The sequence below is a fragment of the Vidua macroura genome, chromosome 3 (genome assembly GCF_024509145.1).
Source record: "Vidua macroura isolate BioBank_ID:100142 chromosome 3, ASM2450914v1, whole genome shotgun sequence".
Classification (NCBI taxonomy): domain Eukaryota; kingdom Metazoa; phylum Chordata; class Aves; order Passeriformes; family Viduidae; genus Vidua; species Vidua macroura.
In genome coordinates this window covers 15918454-15940537 of record NC_071573.1, presented here as the reverse complement: position 1 = coordinate 15940537, position 22084 = coordinate 15918454, and the positions used below count along the sequence as shown (strand labels likewise).

The 22084-nt window shown below is 37.9% G+C and overlaps 1 protein-coding gene across 16 annotated transcripts in view; it reads right to left on the bottom strand.

Moving 5' to 3' along the window:
* SMYD3 (SET and MYND domain containing 3) overlaps positions 1–22084 on the bottom strand; it is a 376442-nt gene that overhangs the window by 27617 nt on the left and 326741 nt on the right. For 15 of the 16 annotated variants that reach the window (XM_053972899.1, XM_053972898.1, XM_053972912.1 and 12 more), the window contains 2 exons: positions 21169–21256; positions 17704–17878 (listed from right to left, as the gene is read on the bottom strand). In XM_053972899.1, coding sequence (XP_053828874.1) covers positions 17704–17878; positions 21169–21256 — 263 coding nt within the window. Of the gene's footprint in view, positions 1–2484; positions 2607–15594; positions 15726–17703; positions 17879–21168; positions 21257–22084 lie in introns of those variants that run through there. The other variant, XR_008436193.1, reaches the window with a different exon arrangement.

The following is a 22084-nucleotide window of genomic DNA, read 5'->3' as shown; positions in this document are numbered from 1 at the left end:
CTGAGGGATAAAAACTGAGCTTTGAGTTTTAAAGGTTCACAATACAGTCAACATAGTAAAATATTCTAAAATATTCTAAAATACACTCATTTAAAGAACTCTCCTAAAAAGAAATCTGAGAAAGCTGCACATGTGCTCATGGCTCTTCTGAAGGCAAAGGAGGAAGTAATTTTGGGAAATAAATTTGCTGTTATTCATTCATTTCTCAGCTCTGTTAATAATTTGCTCTGTTCAAGCCCAATTTTAATAACATTGATGTAGGCCAGTGACCTCCAACTAAGTTGAACCATGTTGTGGAGAGTGGCACATTCAGCTCCTGAAAAGTCATTACTGGGAACTACAAAATGCAAGATGGTGGCTTATCCTAATATAGCAATTCCCAGGATGTGTTCCCTTGAGGATTGCTTTGGGTTATACAAGGGTGTCCCCTTGATTTAAATATCTCAATTTTAAATGTTGAGAAAGCATCCAAAGGTGAGGTAAGTATTATCTGGAGCAAGACACCATTTGGGTAGTACAAGTGGTGATAGTATTTGTGGGCAAACACAGGCAGGCAGGAAAATCCTGTGCTGCTGCTTGTCATTTGTAGCTTGTCTTCTAAGAGAAAAAGGACAGCATTTGGAAAAGACATGCCTATAGCTGGGAAGTGTCCTGAGATGGGCAGGAATGTGGGAAAATAGGAAGACAGTGTTTGGTGTAATGTGAGACCATGGCCATATGGAAAAGAAAGTAACTCAGAGATTTGGCAGGTGCCAAAATTGCCTTTGAAAAAAGAAGTTGATGCTCCACTGCAGTCAAAAGACTGATTAGCTAAAGCTACCTAATCAGCGCTAGGGTACCTAACAAACTGAGATGTTCAGTTGTCATTGCTCAGTCACACTAATTGGGAAAACCCCCCACCAATTTAAACTTTCAGATTCTCCCTTCTGCAGTTCAAGCTGCCCTTCATACCTGGAAGGTATGCCTCCTATACACATTCATAAAACTGGTTGGTTAGATTTCAACAAATCCCTCATTAGAACTCCTCCTTGTCACAGTTCCTGGATAATGCCTCGATCATGTAGGAGTTGGTGACCTGTCACCCATGCACACAGACTCAGACTGTCTTGATCTGGAAAGAACTGATGTCCTGGTCACACTCTATCTTACTGGAAGCCTGTCCTTCCCTGACCTGCTGGCTTTATCTTCCGTGACAACCAAGGAAAAAAAATCCCTTTTTCAGCCTGATAACAAGATTTATGGGGCCATCATCCGTCTGCCTGTTCTTCTCTAATAATTTCTGAATCCGTTGGTCAATTTTAGTTAAATTTGGCACTGAAGTAGAAATTGCAAAGATGTTCTGGTAATCTAAACCACCAAGATAACAGAAGATAAAGATACCAGTAGTACATTCCCCAAGGTAAAGAACACAGTGTGAGCTTTGTCCTGAGATAGATATGATGGAATGCACACAGGAGAAATGCTATAAATTCTCTGCTCCTCGGAAACTCCGGTTTCTGCACTATAAATTTCATTATGCCCATCTAAAATTCTAGAGAGTTCCAGTAAATTCTCTGATGTGCAACAGGCGCTACATGAACACTGCACTATAGCTATCATTCAGTGAACCAGCATAAAAAGTCAGTCAGTCAGAGGCAAAAATCTAATAGAAAAATAGCTCCCTTAGCTCTGGAGGCCAGTCAACAACTTAGTGGCTGAGCACTGACATGGTGGTATTTTTTTCCTTTAGAGCTAACATGCCAGGAGCTTTTTACAGGCAGAACCTACCTTGGTGTTGATCACAGCTATCATAAACTACCTGTGCATTAACAAGCAGTGAAAGGCTACAAGGAGCATACTGAGCTGGTCTCGGAAATCCTGTGATTTGAGGAGTCCACAAAATGCAAATTTCCAATATGCTCACTGCACGTCTTCAGCCAACTTTTCTGTATCCTTGTACATTTATGGATAGCACTTCAGGAAAATCTGTGCCTTACAAAAGGCAAACATTTACATGTAAAGAAGAAAAACAGATCTCCTGAGTGACTGTTGCTAGCAAGCTGTCTTCAGGGGGAGAATAAACCAGACAACACTCTTTAAAGTATGCCTATTAATTTTTTTATTAAATAATGTAGTATTCTTATTAGACACAGAAGGTTGGATATATCTTGCATAAGTATCACTTGACTCTGGTCACATATGATTTGTATCAGCAGAAACTTAAAGGTCAGTGATATCTCAGACAAAGGGCAAGCAGAGATTGGCATTGGGGATGAAACAGGGCAACATGCAGTGACACAAGGCAGACAGTGTACAGAACTGGAGATATTTTCACACTAGAGAAGAAGCAATGGTGGCAGCTATTAAAAACAAAGCAGTACAGAAATCAGGGCTTGCTCCTTCAGACTGTGATGAGCCATCCATAACACTTCCACAAACAACATATTACCAGCATGTCAGTCAGAGGCTGGATTTATTCTTACCAAGGACAAAATGGCCTAATTTTTCTAATACTCCAAGTTAAATAGTATCATTACCTCTGGTCCCCCTGATCCACCAACCTCCGTCTGCTTTTAAAAAATATTTTGAAATAAAGTCACTGTGCTGAAGTCACTGAAACCCAAGATCTGAAAGAGTAAAGAAGAAGGTGGCAGTCATGCAAGCATCCATCTTCACAGCAATGGATGCACAATCTTAGGATGCTTCTGGCACAATATAATCCCTATGTAAAAAAACGTTTCTGAGAAATGTTAAGTACACAAATACCAGCTTATTAAGCACTGTCATAGTTTGTGACAAACTCTTACACTGCACAATATGCTTTTCAAAAGGAAAGCATTGTAGTTGGACAGCTTCAAAATTTTGATTTAATTTATAATTATAATTATAAATGAAATTTTTATTTCCATGAACTCATTCAGTATATTTTGTCTCTGATGTTAAGTTACAGGTTCATAACGACAAAAAAAAAAGCTTGATAATGTCGGGTTCTTTTTTTTTAATTATCCAAAATTCTTTTGCTTAACATAAGAAAGTGCATTACAGAGTGAAGAGTGTTATAATGATGGCTCACAAAATTTTCTCAGCCTTCTAAGTAACTACTTTTCTGAGTTACATGATAAAATAATTTGTTATCTCCATCAGGCTGTGAAAAACAGGTATCTTCAACTATTGAGAATAAAGTAAAAAAAGCAAAATGTGTCCGTGCTAAAATTAAAGAGCAGATCCATTGAACTCAGGGAGAAATAGAAACATCTGTCAACATATTGTAACAAAAACTCCTGCAGTGATCAAAAACTGTAAGTGTAGCTCACTTACAGAGAAGTTAGCTAATTTTAAAATTATGTATGTGAAAGGAGTCAGGTCTTGAATTCATGAAAGTGCACTTTCCCATAGAGATCTGAGGAAGAGGAACACACTACAGGAACCACACACACGAGATTCATGCATAGGATGACAAGTGCATGAGAGTGTGACTGACTGCACTTCCAGGCACGTAAGAGAGGAGGACCTGTAGCAGCATTGCTCCTGGACAACCAATTATCCAGAGATAAATTATTCCAGCTGACTTCTCCTAGGGATCCTTTTTGTCAGATGCCACAGATAAAGAGAAGACAACAGTGACTCTACCAGGGGTGAGGAGTACAAAGGAGAGGTCACAAGACCAAGTTTCCTACCTGGCATGTGAGATTTGACAGCTCTGACAATACTGGGGACATTTCCCTAGGACTCATCCACAAGCCATCTACAGCTGACTGATCTAGAACCAGCACAAGAGGTGAAACTCAAGTCTTAAGGAAGCCAAGAGAACTTTGCAAATAACTACAACAATGCCAAGTATTCCACCTGATGGCTGTGAACTTTTTCCAAAAACATTGCCAAAGACTGTGTTGACTTTGATATATGAAAGAATGCAGACTCAACAAAACTTCTCAACCTCATCCAGGAAGTGTACTAAGAACTGCTGTGTATGCAATGACTTTTTCTTCCACATAATGGGAGAACTGCTGTGTATGCAATGACTTTTTCTTCCAAATGATCTTCAACTAACACTGAAACAGCAGACACAATTTAAGATTTTCCTTGGTTTTAAATTTTTTACCATGGTATTTTTTATCCATACATTAAAAATAAAACAAAACTAACTAAAACATACCAAATCCACAATTCCATAACACAAAAAGCAGGCAGGAAAGCAAATGTTTTCACTGACGCTGTGTAAATTCCGTTAATCTGAAGCATTCATTGAGATGCAATATCACAGAGCACTATGTGTGTTAAATGCAGATATTGAGCTCTGATGACATCATTTTTAAGAGAAATATAGGTCTCAGAATAAAGAAATATATTGGCTGCTACTTATGGCTCTTTCATATCCTTTGTACTTTCTCCCTTTCCTCAATAAGGGTGACAGGGATTTAGCTTCTACCTATAGCTGCGCCACTGAGGAGAGCGGCAGAATCACAGCTTTCAGCTAGCTGTAGGAGCACCTAAATTTACCAAACTCCTTATGACTTGTAGTTGTTTTATGCTGATAGGTGAGAAGCTTTTTCCCCTCCACCAGGACATTAAAAACTTCTTTTTGCTATGTGGATATTTTGGTGTCTACTAATACATTCAAACATGAGCTTAAACAACTTCTCTCTTTATAAGCACTCTATATGCAGCCTCTTACCTTCTACTGACTTGTAGGAACCTCATACACTTGACATCTCTGTCTTTATGCAAGTTGCTAGGTAGCACTAACAAGCAAAGGTACACACACAGATAACACCATCAGAGAAGCCTCACTGACACTGAAATGTCTTTAATTTCTAACTGGTTGCTGAAAGCCCAAGCTCTTACTGGGACAATGTATGGCAATCTTTCTTTTATGGATGTCCCTGGACCTTGCCATTCTGCTCTGCAGTGCTCTGGGTAGAAAGAATATTCATGACACAATATCACTGTGAGAACAACTGAGGGTTTGGGTCTACATTTTTCTGTGCAGCTGTACACATTTTACCATATTTTGCATAGTCAAGATTCCCTTAGGAAGAGATATGACATTTATTGAGCCTTTCAAAATCATGCTATGGATGTGTCCTACCAACACCACATGCAAAATAGCTTAATAGAATATTATATACTGTACCCTGAAGAACATATAAAATGTAGTTTTAAAGTTAACTGAAAACTGCACACACAACTCACTAGAGTAGAATTATATTTCCAGAGATACATTTTTAATATTATTTCCTACTCAGTTCAGCCCAGGCAATTTTTTTGCAATCAGCTGAAACAAGATCTGTGCTACAGGTACAGAAATTCTGCACTACACAGAAGGCAAGATGGCAGAAATCCACATACTCTTTTTAATTTTGGCAGATGCATTGATATGCTTGCTTTCAAAAAAAGAAAATCAAGCCTTTCTTTTGGTTCACTGTTAAACTGATTTAGTTCAGTATAAAACAATTAGATAAATGTCAGTGTAGGCTGTCTGCAAATTCATGTCAAGGTTCAACTTCATCCAAATTCTGAAACAGAAAAACTAAATTGTTGCTGCTGCAGTGGCACACAGCTCAATGTCCTTAAAGTAGTGGTGAAGCATTGCATAAATATAATGATATAGGATTTATTATTAATCCTTGATGTAGGATTTATTATTTTTCAGATAAGCAGGTAGAAGAGATCAGAAATCATCTTTAAGGATGCAAATGTAATGCCTTCCTTACATACATACCCTAATGGCATTCAACTTGCAACCATAACCATTGTCTGCAGAGTTTTACAGTGTAGTTCAACAGATCTGTAGGATGCTTAACATTAAATTTTAAAATGTTACAGATTTTTGTGTAATTTCCATACAACCGTACCTCATTTTTATAGACGTTACTGATTTATACCAAAATTTTAAGACATGCCTGCTATGGACTTAATTTTCCATTTAACTGTAATGAGACTCCAGCATTGTATTTTTTATGTTGTTGTCAAATCCTTAATCTTTTTTTCAGTTCCTTAGGATATATCCTCAATTATATGCTAATTTTTACTCATCTCATTATTTTAGGAGAGAAGCACACCTTTTAAACAGAAGTCCCTTCATGATGAGTTTCTGTGCACTTATTAATGTTGGGTTCCCCACATGTAGTTACCAGCACCTTACTGAAAATTCAAACAACATGTGGCCTGTGTTTATTTGGGTTAAAGCAAGCAAGCATCAAGCAAATCTGATAGAAGCTGCACACTTTCACAAATCAATCCATTTTACAGGTTCCATCTGCTCTTAAGTGCTTCCCAGAGAACAAACACTGTGTCACTATACCACATATTTCCATTGCACTATCCCAAACACACTTAAGCTGCTGACAGATTAATGCTTAGTTCACTTGTGGCATACATTCTTGGGTTCTTACACATGTTCTTATAAGGAAATGGAACTCACTAAGCACTTAATCACAAGCTGGGGTAGTGTTATGGCCTTGAATACAACACACTAACTCTGTTTCAGGAACAGGCTAAGGTATCTCTATTTAAGCCATTTCTGTCACTAGCACTACCAAAGACCCTGGAAATCAAATTACCTTTGTCAACCTCAGTTAAACAAAAGTAAGCAGAAATTTGCCAAAGGGTAGCCCTGAGAGCCAGGGATGAGCCACCTGAGGAGTGTGCAAGAAAGGGCCAAAGGAACGTGCTGTTTACTGGAATGCAACTTGTCTGGCTTAAGCATGTGTATATTTGCTTGAATCCATTACAAAGAAATCTTGGTAAAAGGACTAAAAAGACACAACTAATATATAAAAATCAGTATTAACTGAAAAACTGAAGTAAAATGCAACACAACTTTCCAAAGATACCCAGTTAATTGTGGATTTACCTGGCTAGAAAGCAGTGACAGCAAGAGGAACACATTAGAGTATATGCAAATGTGAACATACGCAATGAATGTCTGCATTTGTACTTGGGAGAAAGGCGAAGTTTCATGGAAAATCCTTTGCATCCTTACTTGATGTAAACCAAGTTCTATCAGTTCAGAGCAGTCAAGAACTTTATCTTGTTTGATGATTAAATACAGGAAACAAGAAGGAAGGGATAGCTTTTTGGGGCAAATAGCAGGAAAATTATAAGTTTTTTCTGCATTCAACCTGGTAAATACCTATCCAGTTCTGACCACTGAAATAGATTTCATAGAAGAAAGCTCACTAATTCACTCCCTAGACAGATTGATCCACCACTATGTACGTCACACCGTTATCACCAACAGTGAAACTTAGAATCATAAAGGTTGGAAAAGACCTCTAAGATTGAGTCCAACTGTTAACCCAGCACTACGGAATTCACCAATAAACCATATCCACAAATGCCACATCCACACAGCTTTTGAATATTTCACCAGAGATGGCGATTCTACTACTTCCCTGGGCAGCCTATTCCAATGTCTGACCACCCTTTCAGTCAAGATATTTTCCCCAATATCCAATCTAAGCCTCCCCTGATTCACCTTGTGGCTGGTTCCTCTCATCCTGCCACATTACCTGGGAGAAGAGACTGACTCCCAGTGAAGTGCTTTTCCCAGTGAACTGTATGTTGCTGAGGACTATGATGAGATTGGGATCCATAAGCCAGCCCTGATTTCCATGAAGATGTGCCCTTTTATGAGAGATTGTTATCACTCTTCTCTTGTTTAGCTTAGCAGGGTCTGAGTGTAACTTGCTGTGGGTTGTTTTCATGTCACTTGATGCAGACAATGCTCTACCCTGGTGTTTTTCAGATGCAAAGATCAAGAACAGTCACAGTCCTCGCCACTGCAAGCAAGATGGGAAAAGTCCTCTCCCACTGCAATATCTGGAGCTGGTTGTTCTTTGATGGACTAGTTTAACACCAGTTTAACAGTAGTTTAACATCATAGGTTAACCACTGGACTTTCTTGTTCTCCTCAAGGTATCAGAAGTCAGGAGTACTTCCCTGGGACAGCGCTGCTCTGAGAGCAAGGCAGGGGGTTGAAAGCATGTGGTATTTAATAAAATTAACAATTTTAGTTAAGTCAATATACTTTTGTGTCACAGATTAATATTGATGCTCTCTTACATGGAAAAGACCTTGCCACCCACACTTCCCACCCCCTCCACCTCTGTTTTTTTCTCTATTGGCACAAGCAACCTAACACAATTTAATAGCATCTCTCGATAAACATCCAGCATTGGTAGAGCTTGCTTGAACTGCAAACTTGCAAGCAAGAGAATACATAGATTAACTGCATCCAGATAGGTAACCACAGATAAAGCTTGAGTATGCATTCAGGATGTTATCTTACTGTAAGCATGTAAACCTGTTTTCCATCTCAAAATTCTGAGATGTTGAATTGGTAGAGGTAATATTACCCAACTTGGTTAGGCATTTGGAAATCCCTTGAAAAATAAGAGACCTTATGCTGGTGTGGTACTGAGACAAATATGTAAGATAACTTATCTTTAGCTATGGTCATGAGACCATGCAACTAATTAGTAGGGCATTCCCCATGTCATAAGTTACTCTGTGATTTTTTGGCAAGATTTGAGAAGTTGTGTTGCATTTCATAGGACACAAGGTCTGTGTTTCAGAAAATCTCAAACTACAACATGCAGCAATTTTCCATTCTTCTTAAACGAGATCTCCAGTTGTATTTACATAAACATTTTTACAATATGTAATTTGTGCCACTGTCTAAAGAGAAGTACTTCACAAAATGCTTTGGTAAATCTTGCAAATTCCCCTTATGCTGAGAAAATTAAACTCTTATACATTTTTCCTTTTTATGACTGTATATACTGAGACTTGTTTTGTAACAAAGTAGGATCTAATTCCATTTTTCAAAGTCTGCCAAGCACACTATTGCATGAAAATATTTTCTTTTCTCATTCTCTTTTCTATTTCATCAACAGTGATTCAAGTAGAAAGACCTGGTTCAGGACGCTTCCACTTGTTGGCTGTCACTTTTGCCAGTTTTCAGAAGGTTTCTGAAAGGCTGGCCAGCCTTAAAAGAACAATGTATCCTTGGTGTGCATCATTCAACATACCTGAATTAAGATGTAAATGAATTCATGATGCTGCTACAATGAAAACACTTTGATTCCAGAACTTTATCTTCACTTCTGGCAGCCCATCAGCCATATCCTCCAAGAGCACACTGCACAGCTAGAGAAAGCTGATTTTCCTCTTAGGAGAGTGTTTGCAACTGTGGCAAGTATCCATTTGCTTTGCCTTCTCCCTTTTTGATCTTTTGTGATGATGGGGAAGAGTTAAAAGAAAGGCCTTTTCACCCTAATTTTGGCTAATTTCTAGGCTTCTTGTCATCGTTCTTTGGTTCCCTATATCTTATACCCCTACTCTTCCTTTACTGGACATGTGTGCATTGCATTTCTCGAAGATGACTTTATTTTGGTTTTAAAATATATAGTTTTTATTATTAGTCAATGGACTTGCACTATATTCTGAGGGTGATTCTTTCCTCTTTGATATATTTCTCTTGCTCTCACATTCATCACTTTTCATGGCTCTTTGGGCAGCCACTTTCTGATTCTGTGAACCTTTTTCCTTAGCAGCGCTATAGCCTGCCTTTTTTTTAGCCTTCCAGCATTTGTAATCAGTTACCATCTTTGTTCGGCTCTCTACCCAAAATCATTTGCTATTCATTTCTTCCTTCCTACTTTCATCTTCAAAGTCACATAAATAAAACTGAGTCAGGCTTCTGTGTCTTGTCTGATGATAAAATGACAAACTGAAGCTGAGAAAAGAGGTTCCAGTATACTCAGGGGGAGAGAAGAAGAGAGAAGCACTGAATCACCTCCTTAACCATGGAACTGGTTTATCTGAAGGCTGAAAAGCATCTCAGTGCTGGATACCAGCAGACAGTAGCTGGGATCCTGGCTAAAGCAGATAGAATTTCTAACAGAAAATCGGAATGGAAAGGAAGCACCTTTTGTAGCAGCCAAGGGAATACATGCATAAGGGTTTTACAGTTGACTAGAAGGTCAATACAACATCAACTCTTTCACTTGAAATTGCATAATCCAATATTAGATGTTGTCCAGGTAAGTAAGAAAAAAGATTAGCCATTGACTAAATTTCCAAAGGCCATAAACTGCTGTATTTATGAGGTAGCACAAGTAGTAGTTGGTATTGTCAGCATTTCCCTGTGGCACAATTCTACTGCTAATTATATAAGGCAGAGTGCTTATCCTAATGTAGCTGTGCTGGTTCTCATACCAGGACTAGATAATTTAGAATTAGCTTTGATACCTCCAAGGTTCTTTGTATAGAAGGACTGGATTTTCTGGTTTTATGGGGTTAAGGAAAACTGATTAACAGACCTTGACCAGGTCAAGTGAAATACAGGGATTTTCAAGTGAATCGGGATTTGGTATGGTGGAAAGGAGTGAACCTGTTAACAAAGGTAGTGTCATGTACCCAAAAATAAAGATATTCCTGGCTTTCAGGTACATCCAAATAAAACATTCCTAATTACATATTCCACAACATTTTAGCCTTTTTATTCAATAACAGGCAAATTCAAGATCCAGTGAGCTTGTAGTCTACCATCACGTCACTAACTGTGCGGTCTCTTAGTCACTACTGTGAGCAAATTTTCCTCCCATCTGCATGCTTGTCTTTTTTTCTTCCTTTTCCTATCAATATGAGTCTGTGAAATTTCAGCTTTAGTCAGCATCACCTATTTCACTACAGAACCTCTGTGATCTTCATTCTTTGGATTCCCTGCTGGATGGATCATCTCACCAGGAACTTAGTAGTTCATTGTCATGGTTCTTGTTTGACATTGCCTCCTTTGATTTTCAGACTCAGCACATCCCTCTTCAAAGCACCATCTCTCCATGTCTCACTCTCCCTGGCCATTCGCATTGATTCACCCTTTAAACAAACTACATTCTTCAATTTCTTCGCTCTCCTTATCCACTGCTCCTTTCCTCTTCTCTTCCTCATGACTATGGTTTTCCTTTTCAGTAACTTTTCTGGTTTTTCAATAGGGAAAAATACTGCCTTTTCATATTTTTCAGCCTTTATCTCTATTATCTCTGTTTTCTTGCTTAAATACCACAATTTTAGTTTTTCACTACTGTTCACATCTCCACCAATAGAAACTCTTAATGGATTTCCTCCTTGGAAGTACTACCAATTCTCTCTCTGCTTAGTCCACTCAAATTGACAATTTATTCAAAAAAAGAAATAGTTATTTTATGACTAAAATCACTCCTCCTAATTCTCCCCTCAGAGAATGCATTGTTCCTTACAGCTTCTCTGCTCCTATTTCCTTCGTGCCCTCTCTTTTTTCTTTCTCGTCAGAGATATAATTGTAATTTATCTGTCTTTGTAAGTGATTCTCCTCCTTTTTTTCTCCCCTTCACCATGATTTCTGCCTCTAAAATAGCTTTTGCAAAGCAATGTTCAGTTACTGTCAAAGGAATTCAAAATGCCATAGATGTTTCATATGTCTCTATTTTTTAACTGTTAATTGCTCCCTTGAAATCACTTCCAACCCCATTTAAGTTTAGGTTTTAATTTTTAGGGTTCTAAACAAACCTTTGTTTAGAATTTGTATGCCATCAATTCCACCCTTTTTCTTCTTAGCAAAATCCATATAGACACTGTGAATTCCCCAAAATTGTTCTCAAAATTGTTTCAATAGAATAACTATGTTGCATTTTTTTTCACAGCACACAACTCTTTGTAATATCTGCTCATGCATATACTCATTTCTGTTTTTTAATCTGTGTTCTTTAACTAGTGTGTAATAGCAAGCAGACTAATGAAAAGAGCTCTGGTAATTGCTGCTTAAGTCCTTATTTTGTAAATTGCAAGCATGCATGTACAAAAAACCAGGAAAGGATGCCTGGATTACAAGACAAAAATACCAACTATTACTGCTTAAGTAAAAAAGAAAAGTGAACAAACCAAGAAACACCAAAACCAAACTGAATCTTTTGGCTCTGGTAGGCAGACAGACTGGGACTGAAATCCTTATTCAAAATAAAGCATGAACCTCTGAATGGTCTAACACCTTGATGGAAAGTGATCCTACAGTGAAAAAAAAAAAAAAAAACCCAAAAGAAATCCCTGCAGATTAAGTTATCATTGCAAAGAACACAGAACTTTCAAGATCTGTGAAATCTAAGAACATCTGGAAATGTTATGTGAGAAATGAAGAAATCAACACTTGTAATTGTGCCAGAGAAATATGCAACTCTGGGAAACTTAGTGATTTAGTTCACTAATATCACTAGGAGATCACTATCTGTAAAATTCAAATTCAAATAGCTCTTGGCATAAATGAAAGATGAAACTAGAAACTAAAACTGAAACTAGAAGCTAAAACTAAAGATAGTAAGTACCAGTATACAAATATAGAGCTACTGGACATACATTGCAGCAACAAGCTATTTAAGGAAATCTTAGCCTAAGAAATGTGGTATACCCTAAACAAGGTACTGCAAATTAACACTGCTGTTGCTGAACTTCTACTCATGGGTGATAGAGTATATTGGACAAACCAATGACATCAAAATTATACCCAAAAACCAGCTGGCATGACTGGAGAGAATAGTAAGAATTTTTACCCATACACACAATACATGAAAATGAAGAAAGGTAGAAGGTGAAGCACTTATGGGATTGTGAGTTTATGGAAGTCATTGAGGATTATGCAGGTCAGTATCACTTTGGGGGACAACTCATGGCTGTAATGGAAACATACAAGAAAAACAAAACTAGGAAAGAACCAAAGAATTGAAGGTGATGGTGCCATGCAGACGTACACAGCAAGCAACCAGCAAAACACAAAATCCGTTTCCTACATGGGAAAGGGATTGATCAGGTCATAGATAATTTAGGCACCAGACTTCAGATGTAAAACCTACCTTTTTCATTTTTTTGGAAAAGGCTGTTGGGACTGGAGGGCAAGAAGTAGGGAAGAATGGAAGACAGAAGTGGGCTGCTGAAGTGTTTTAATGGATTCCTAAACACATCAGCCCAGTGACAAGCATTATCCCTCTGTATGGACAAAATAGGTACATTGAAGCTAAAAATCGTGCAAATATTGATACAAACATCTGTCTTTTGGAAGAATTACCTACAATTAACCAGGGACAATACACTCTCTTATTTATACTGGGTTTTCCTCTTCTTTTGACATATTTTTCTCTAAACATTAAATGCCATGGGCATTTTCTAAAACCCCCAGCAAAGTGAATAAGGAAGATTTAGTTCTTCCTGTTCTTTGTTTCATTATTTCTTTAAATTGCTTTCTCTGCCTTGACATTTTTCTCTCCCTCTCGGGTGATCCCAGAGGTAAGATTTATGTTTACAACTGATGGTTTATGATTAAGACACCGAACTTTGCTCACGGAATTAGTACTGTCTCTAGGTTCAGAAACCCAGCAGCCACGCACGAACCCCAGGGGACCTTCCATAACCAGGGTGCCGACTGGCGACGAATCCGGGCTGTAACCCTTAAGCAGTAGCATCCCCCAGTGGCCCTGGTTATCACTGCAGTGCAGTTTGGGGGATATTTTTCGGCTCCCTAGCTTCCAATGTAAATACAAATTCAATTCAAGTGCCTCAGAACTAGCCAGTACACAGAAGTCTGTTGAGCTCAGTAAAGAACCATATATAGTTGATAAAAAAAAAAAAAAAAAGGATTTCCAGTGATTGCATATATCACATGTGTATTTCAAAACACAGAGCTGTAAAACCAGGATTTTTTTCCTAAATGAATTTCAAAAAGGGGAAAATCAGACCAAAAGAAAGTCAGACTCTTTATTGGAAATCCTTCTTGAAGAAGAGAAAAAGGTTCAGAGTTTGTTCCAAGAATATTAAGTTCTACAGGGTTTTTTTTTGCTTTTTTACAAGATCATGATTCAAGAAAAGGATACTATAGCAACCATCAATTTTTAATCTGCCTTTTGATTGAAGTTCATATACTTAGAAAATACAGACCATCATATATATTGAATTAGAATTCTAAATCGAAAATTCCTGGCTGGTATCTCATTAACCCAATGAAAATTCAACCATGTTCTCAGAAAAAAACAAGAACATGTCAGCCACTGTTCTTAAACCCAGCCCTTTACAGAACAATCCAAAATTGCCCTCACTGGGATTGCTTTCCTTGTTCCCTAAATGAATTCAGTCACTGACAGAAGGTCAAGTAATGGGGCACTACAAAATATTACTGGAAGGGATAGAGAATAAGAGGAGGTAGGAGAGCAGACAAATGATGCACAGATAGCACAAATGTGGGGTGCTTGCACCTACCCAGCTCCCTCCCACTGCAAAAGCAGAGCAGTCACCTTGCACAAGCCCTGAATTTGTGCTGACTCAGTGGAGAGGGGCTGGAGGGGGAAGGACGTGCAAGGCTGCTGTGTGAAGAGCCAGAGCAGCATTTCTGCACAACACTTCTGTACGGGATGAAAAGAAGGAATTTTCTTTTGTATATTGAAGCCCTCCAGTTGCCTCTAATGCTGCAGCACTGGAGATGAAGGGTTTTCAATTAAAACAACCCATCTGAAGATCAGTGGGATTTCTACATTAGCTTGAAATTCAGCAGGGGATTGTAAGCAGTGCAGAGCAGAAATCGATGAACATTTTTGTTGTCTCTGTATCAGAATCTCACCAGACCTGATGTCCTGTGAACCCAAAGAGGTGACATGGTGTTATCCAGCAGGTAAGCCCAGCAGGCCTGTGGTGTCACATAGTTACTTCTTTTCTCCTTTTACCCTTGTCACAATAGTTGAGGACATCTAACAGAGTTTTATAGCAGATGCATTTTTCCACTCTGGCAGCAGTGTAAAGCACTGAATACTTGAGACATGGGGAAAATATACCCCAAACCTAATCCCCAGAACATATGTGCCTTGTCAGTAATTTAAGGGCTAAATGCTGGGTCCTTCCTCTGAGGTAACCTGAGGGAAATCTGTCTTTCTCAGTATCTCTGAATCTGATCCTTCACGAGCAGCAGTCAGACCAGAGTGTGAATGTGCTAACTGAGACATGACAAACCCATGTAACACCTCTTGCTGATATTCTGTTATTCTGTGGTTAAGGCTCATGAGGATTTTTGAAAGGAAGTTTATTTTTGCAAGCTGCTGAGTGCTGACTATGACATGGGGCAGCTTTTACTTAGGCAAAAGTCTTAACTTTGGTTAAGGCTCTTGGACAGACAGGCTTTTAATGGGGCATTTACAAGGAAAGCCATGTAGATACACTTGGCTTAGGCTATTCAGTGAAAGTATATGTTGTAAGTTTTAACAAAAAATGGATGGCTACGGTTCAGCACAAAAGGAGAAGGCAGCTTTTCATCTTGGCAGACACTTCCTCTTCCTTTCTTTTTGCTAAACCATTTCAGAGGTCCTGAACAATGCTCCTTATGGGTTATTATTGCTACCTAAAACACAGGGCCTGGTATCCAGCATGACTAATTAGTTTTATGTAGCACAGATCTATCTCTGCCACTTACATGAAGTGGATGATTGTGAAAAAATCAGCAACCATCATAATGAAAACATACATTATGATACAATGTGTCACACAGCACTGAAAATTAATCCTGCTGCTAAAGAAATGGAAAATGCACAATAAACACATTACCTGAAATTAAAACTGGCTCTGCCCAAATCTCCAGAGCCTTTAAAGTTGTAACAATGATTTCCTATTTATATGGACTGAGTGAATTCTCAGGTGATTCCCTGTGGAGATCTGTATGAATACTTTTTCCAGAGCTGAGGAAAGGAAAATAGGTAGCTATAATGGAACTGCAGGAGCAGCCAAGCAGTAGATTGATTCAACAGGAGAAATTCAATGTATCCCAAAGGATTTCCTAGGATTTGCTCTCCTGCTGCTTAGGGCACAATTTGTTGTAATGAGAAACTGAGGATTTTGTTTCAGGTGTGTCAAAGCTTGTAGTGATGACTTGAAGGTATAAAGAAAAAGAAACAACTGAAAATCTCTCTTAAATAATGTTTTTGTGTGAGGAGAGAATAATGACAAGCTCTCCAAGGTGCAAAAAAGGTCAAATATCTCATGTAAATAATTATTAGCCTAAGAAATGCTAATTGGATGCACAGTCAAATCCTTCATCTCCAAACTGTTGCATGAAACAGCTTGAAAACTATGGTACACTTCAGCAAGCAAAACAGAGAAAGCTTTATTAAATTATCTGGTAAGATTGCACTTGGTTTCACTGTAATCTCTGCTCTCAGAAATGTCTGCAGGAAAAAAAATGTTGTTTTATGATGTGAAGAACTGAGTTAACAACTTATAAAAAACCCAACCCAGAACAACTGAGGTTTGGTTTTTTTTTTCTTTAATAGGGGAACATTTAAACGTGCAGACTACTCTGTTCATCTGAAGTATGCCACAAAGTAGAGCACTGGTAGGAAGCATGTACTGCTGCAGTACTACATAAGCCTGCATAAAAGGTTAAGTGGGACATGCACAACATGAATTTCACCCTGAAGAAATGTGAAAATTTCTAGGCACTCATGTCCTCCTCTATGAAAATGAATAGTCATTATGAACACAGAGCTAGTTCACAGTTGTGATGCACCATAGCCTCATGCAGGTTTTATCAACTATCACTTCTTAGTGAAAGCTCTGAAACACTATGTTCCTCAAGTGAAGCCCCGAGTTTTATTCAGAAACACGCTGCCATATGGGATTTCCTCGGGCAAAATGCTGAATGCTGATGGCATCTCCATTTGATTAAGGAAAATATGTAACATCTGAAATGTTCATATTCACAGCAGAGCATACTGTTCAGCTCTAGCATACCCCTCATGCTTCTCAACATCACACATTGTACTGAAACATCACATGGTGCACCAACAGAGAAGAAATGGATGCTCTAAAAAATACCTTCCCGAGAACGAACGTTCATGTGCGAATTACATTGTACCTGGACACTCAGCACAGGCTTACACTTAATTACAAATAATGCAACTATTTAGAACCCAAAGATGTGAGTCTTCTAAAGCTTTTAGCACACTGACCAAAGCAGAAGCACCTGCCCTTTCTCTACCAGATGACCAAAGTTGCATTACAGCTCCAGGCTCCAATCAACCTCAAGCCTTAACACATTATGTATGAACTCCTAGACTATCCTTCCTTATCAACAAAAGACCATCAGACTCAGAAACTCTCCCAGCACACAGCACAGGAACAAGTACTGATCAGGAGAGAAGAAAAGCAAGTACTTCACCACCTTGATCTCTCCCCAAAATAAGGACCAGGAGCTTTTAAATTTCCAGTTGAAACTGCATTTTGCAAGACTTTTTTTTATTCTTTCTGTAAAATCTATATATAGAGTATAGGGAGAATACACATTATTTCAACCAGCCACCTGTCCCTCGCTTTTGCCCTATCTCAGCATATAACACTGATACCCTCATGTCAATGGAGCATGAAACAGTAAGTCAGTTTCTGATCAGGGATGGGGCAGCATCTGAACATGTGAAAAAGCAAGGAGATAATAATCAGTTATTATTATTATAGTTCCTGTTATCATTTTATTTGCTTTCCGCCTGACTGTGAAAGCAGAATGAGCATCCTGCCTCATTCACTAACGTAGAAAGCAATGCAAGATACACACAAGAAATAAAAACAGTAAGAAGTACCAAGATGAAGCACAGTCTTCACTTTTAATGAGACAGCCAGCTCTCCCCTATCTTTGGAATCAGCTGAACCAATTACATCCCTTACCTGTATGGTTCCAGAGTCCTGCTGCCATAATACAATGCTTCTTCCCAGGATCCAAGGTTAATACAGGCATCCATGGCACAGTCAAGCATTTTCAGCTGATAGATATTTGTATCTGGTAGATGACCCTTGTTGACCCTCAAGAGATTCTGGCATCTTGCCAGAACATGCTTCCACTCTGTTATTGGCCTTAGTTAAAGAAATATATTTAATCAGACAAAAAAAAACAACTTCTAAATGCTGTTTAGCAAGGAGTAAGAGCCTCAAAGCATTAAAATAGAAAAGCTGCCATCATTCCAGACTCTGCTACAATTCCTGAAAACATACTTAAATGCTGAAGTGGCAGCTTAGGTAACTGTGCTTTGTTTACATGTAGCAAAACAATTTCTAAAAAGGCATACTTTAGCAATAAAAGGTAAAAGAAAGATGAAAAAATGCAGGGATATTTTAATACATAACAAAAACTCAAATAAGTTTTATTTAGGTACTGAAACATTATTTACTTAAGATACTCCAGTTCTTAAAGCCAAGGGCAAGAGTCCATGGAAATTACTTTTAAAAAGTCCCAGCAGCTAAAAAAATAATTATATATATATATATATATATATATATATATATATATATATATATATATATATATAAAATGACTCCTTCTTTTATGCTGCACATTTTTTTAGAACTCTCATTAAATTAGAACCTTTTCTTGAAATTAATTAATTTTCTCCTTGAAACACTCATGAAGAGCATTGTGATTTGTTTTTTCATGTACAGCTGCACGTTCCATGCATGAGAAAAAAAGAATCACAGTTTTGATGTCTGTTTGTAGTTCAGGACTAATGATCTTGGCAGTAAAGGAGATTTTCACCTCCAATGCTACAAGAAGATTTTTTTGTGAGTTTGGAATGGAGGGAAGATAACCTTCCACTCACTTTATTTGGATATTCCTTAGCACAAATCACTTTTTCATTACATTCTACACTGATTTGACTTCTCTGTGGACCAGATTCTTCTCTGTCTGACCACACCGAATCTGAACCCCAAAACTTGCAGTTTACAAATGAGTATTACCACCTGTGATTGTACCCATGGGAGTCCCAGAACGCAAGCAGTCTTAACACCAAAAAGTTACTACTCACCTAAGTAAGAAGAAATGAAATAAAGAAAAAATTAGACTTATAGCAAGAGAAGTGATAACATTGATTGTATTACAGCCCTTTCCACACAATCAGCTCAAGGAAGTCCAGCAGTTATCTTCGCGAATTATTGCAAGTACTATTCACACTAATCCAGCAGTGAATTTAAAATGCACAATGACAAACCTGTGATGAAGTAATTAGTCCGTCTTGAACATAGGAATATTTACATACTTAAATTTAAGAATGTGACCACCATGGGACAGGATTTATAGCATGGTTGTTACAAGGCTAAACTAATTATTTGTGAATTGCTCTCATGCCCTTGGATTGAAAGAGCCATATAAGGGAAGGAATGTGTTATTATAAAATTGCACCTTAACCTTTATATCTTTGGCAAACATCCATGTATTCTTTACAACTGATTAAGGACAAAAAAACAGAAGAATGAGGGATGTTATTTCCACTTCATACAATTTTTGTAGAAAGTACAAACCACTGACATTCTTGAAAGATTATAATTTTAGCTGATGCACAGTATGTCTTCTTTTACTTCTCATTATTCTGCTTTGCTCACTCACTAGCATCTGATAGTAGATGTGCTATATAACAAAATCTCTTGGGACCAAATTTGCAGGTATGTAAAATTGCAAACTAGAAAACCTGCCATTGGCTGCAACAGTACCAAAGAGCTGCATGTCCAGCTGCATGTCCAGCTGCATGTCAGCCCAGGAGTAGAGAAGGACTGCCCCGAGCAGCTCTTACTGTAAATTTAGCATTTCAACACCACATCAGTTATGGTCAGTAGGTCAGAGTGTGAGAGTCACCAACTTTCTCAACTGTAGAAACTGTTGGTTTAATTTGTTAAAAAAATTATATTTGCAGGAGCTAATAACTATGTGCCTCAGTCTGCCAGGAAGGTTTTCTACTCATTATTGGCAAGTGGATAAAAGTCAAGTTCCCTCTTCAATACTGCACTTGCCACTGCATGTCAGTTAACACTGGTATTGTGGTGCAGTGGAAGCAAAGATGACACATTTCAAATAGTGCATGACTGAGAACAGAAGTTGAAAGATAACAAGAATAGATTTTTTCCAACCAGTTCTGATGCCTTTTATTATCATGCATTTGATTAATTTTTAAGTATCAGTTAAATCAGTAATCTTAATTAAAGACACTTGCAAATTACATTAATGCAATTTCTCCTGCAATTTAATACAGGAACATTAAATAGGACTAGTATTCTTACTCCATAGTTTAAGAGTTACTGCACCTTTGGGTTGCATATATAATTTCACATGCAGGTTGAAACGTAGGCCCTGAAGATCTATTTTAGTACTGTCTGTTTCAATCCAGTGACTACAGAGGAACTTAAAACAAACTAGAAACTATGTGAGATTAAAACAAGGTGAGATGATTGTTTCCCCTTTGCTAAAAAAATAATCTCTCTGGATGAGAAAGAATCAAACTCAGTGTAATGGGTTGGGTGTTTTGTTACTGTAAAAAGTGTGAACACTTGTTTCCAGCTTCAAATATCACTATGCAAACTTGTTTTTCGTGCTGCCAAGAAGGAGTACTGGAAGATTAAATTCTTTCTAGCTTGACAGAAAGCCCATGTTTCTCAAAATGGTAAGGCATCTTGCCACAATAGGCCAAATTCCCAGTCAGGGAAATTCCACTGAATAGACCAAGATAAGAAATAGATGAATAAACCCATAGTATTCTAGTAAAAATCTCCACCTCTCTTCTGCTCATCTTGGTTGCTGCTGTTCACTAATTTCTTTAATTGGGTTGAATATCTACATGACAGCCATTAGACTGCAGTTCTGTTTATTAGTGCAAGATCATTTCATTCAATTTGCTTAATTGTCAATTATTATTATATATTATTATATCTTATTATAATGATGCTATAATGTCTGCTGTGAACCTGTCTGTGATTATTTCCTTGTTATTGTAATTTTTGTGCAAAGAATGAGAACCTGTAAATGTTCAATGGAAAAAAGAATTTAACAACATTCTAAATTAAGCTTTCTTTCATCTAGAAGTGGATTTATATGAAATGGTGGCATGTCATAGCAGAAATCTAAATCGGAGCCAAAATATCCCTTCATGTCCTTGGTAGCTACGATCCCTGCCTGTCATTCCAAGTAATGAGAGACTCTATTATTAATACAATTAAGAATTTTACACATTTTAAACATCAAGTGAATTAAAAAACATTACAATAAAAAGAATGTAAATGTAAGGAAACTAATCTCAAGAGAGGAACTGCATACTAAGGGGATCTTTTCACAACTGAATGACCGACTGTAGCCTGTCACTGAAAGGATACCTTCTTTTGATTTTGGATATCTCACTTCATTTACAGCATCTTTGACTTCTTTCCAGGCATGCTCTTCACCGGCCAATTTCTCAGCATCCTGGATAATGGAAACAAATGCATATAATGAGAAAACCAGTAAAATGACAATAAGCAGTAACGATGTACAGGCTAAAAGGATGTCACTGTTAAAGTGTAGAGGCCTGCAGAGGAACAGAGAAAGTGTGTTAAAATCTTACCAAGCACTTTGTAACCAAGAGATGCTCACCAGGAATCACAGAAGTACCTCCACTTTCATCATCTACAGATAATGAAAAGCCCATCATCTGTAACTGCTTAGAATTGCATAATTTTCTAATGCCACTGCTCCCCATTTGCCATAAATTCAGAAAAAAATTTACAGTGAGAATCAGCACTCAGTTTCACATTTAATCTGCAGTTTTGTCTTTCCATCTGCTTCATGAAACAGCAGACCTCTGTGGATTCCTGGGTGATTAAATAAAAATTAAATCAAGGTTGCTCTCAGTTGCCCTACCTTCCTGTAGGGCCTTACAAGGAGGGCGGCCTGACCCCCCTGCATTTTGAACATAAACTTCCCTTACAATCAGTTCTCTGATCAAAATTATCACCTGGAAATAATTTCGTGCAGAGCTGAATTTGCCACCAGAAGGCATAAGGTGAATGTTAGGACAAACCAGCTCATACCACAGTGAACAAACCTGCCCAGCCCTCCTCCAGCTTTGCAGTAGATGGACACTGAATCTCTTACTGCCAATGTAACCTCTACTGATTTTTGTGGGACTACGTCTACTTCTGAACACAGCTGGTTAACCTGAAACAATCTCTTTAAAATGCCTTCATGGATCAAGTGCTGCTCATTGACTGATCTAAAAAATTCATCCAGCCTATAAGATACTAATAATGATGT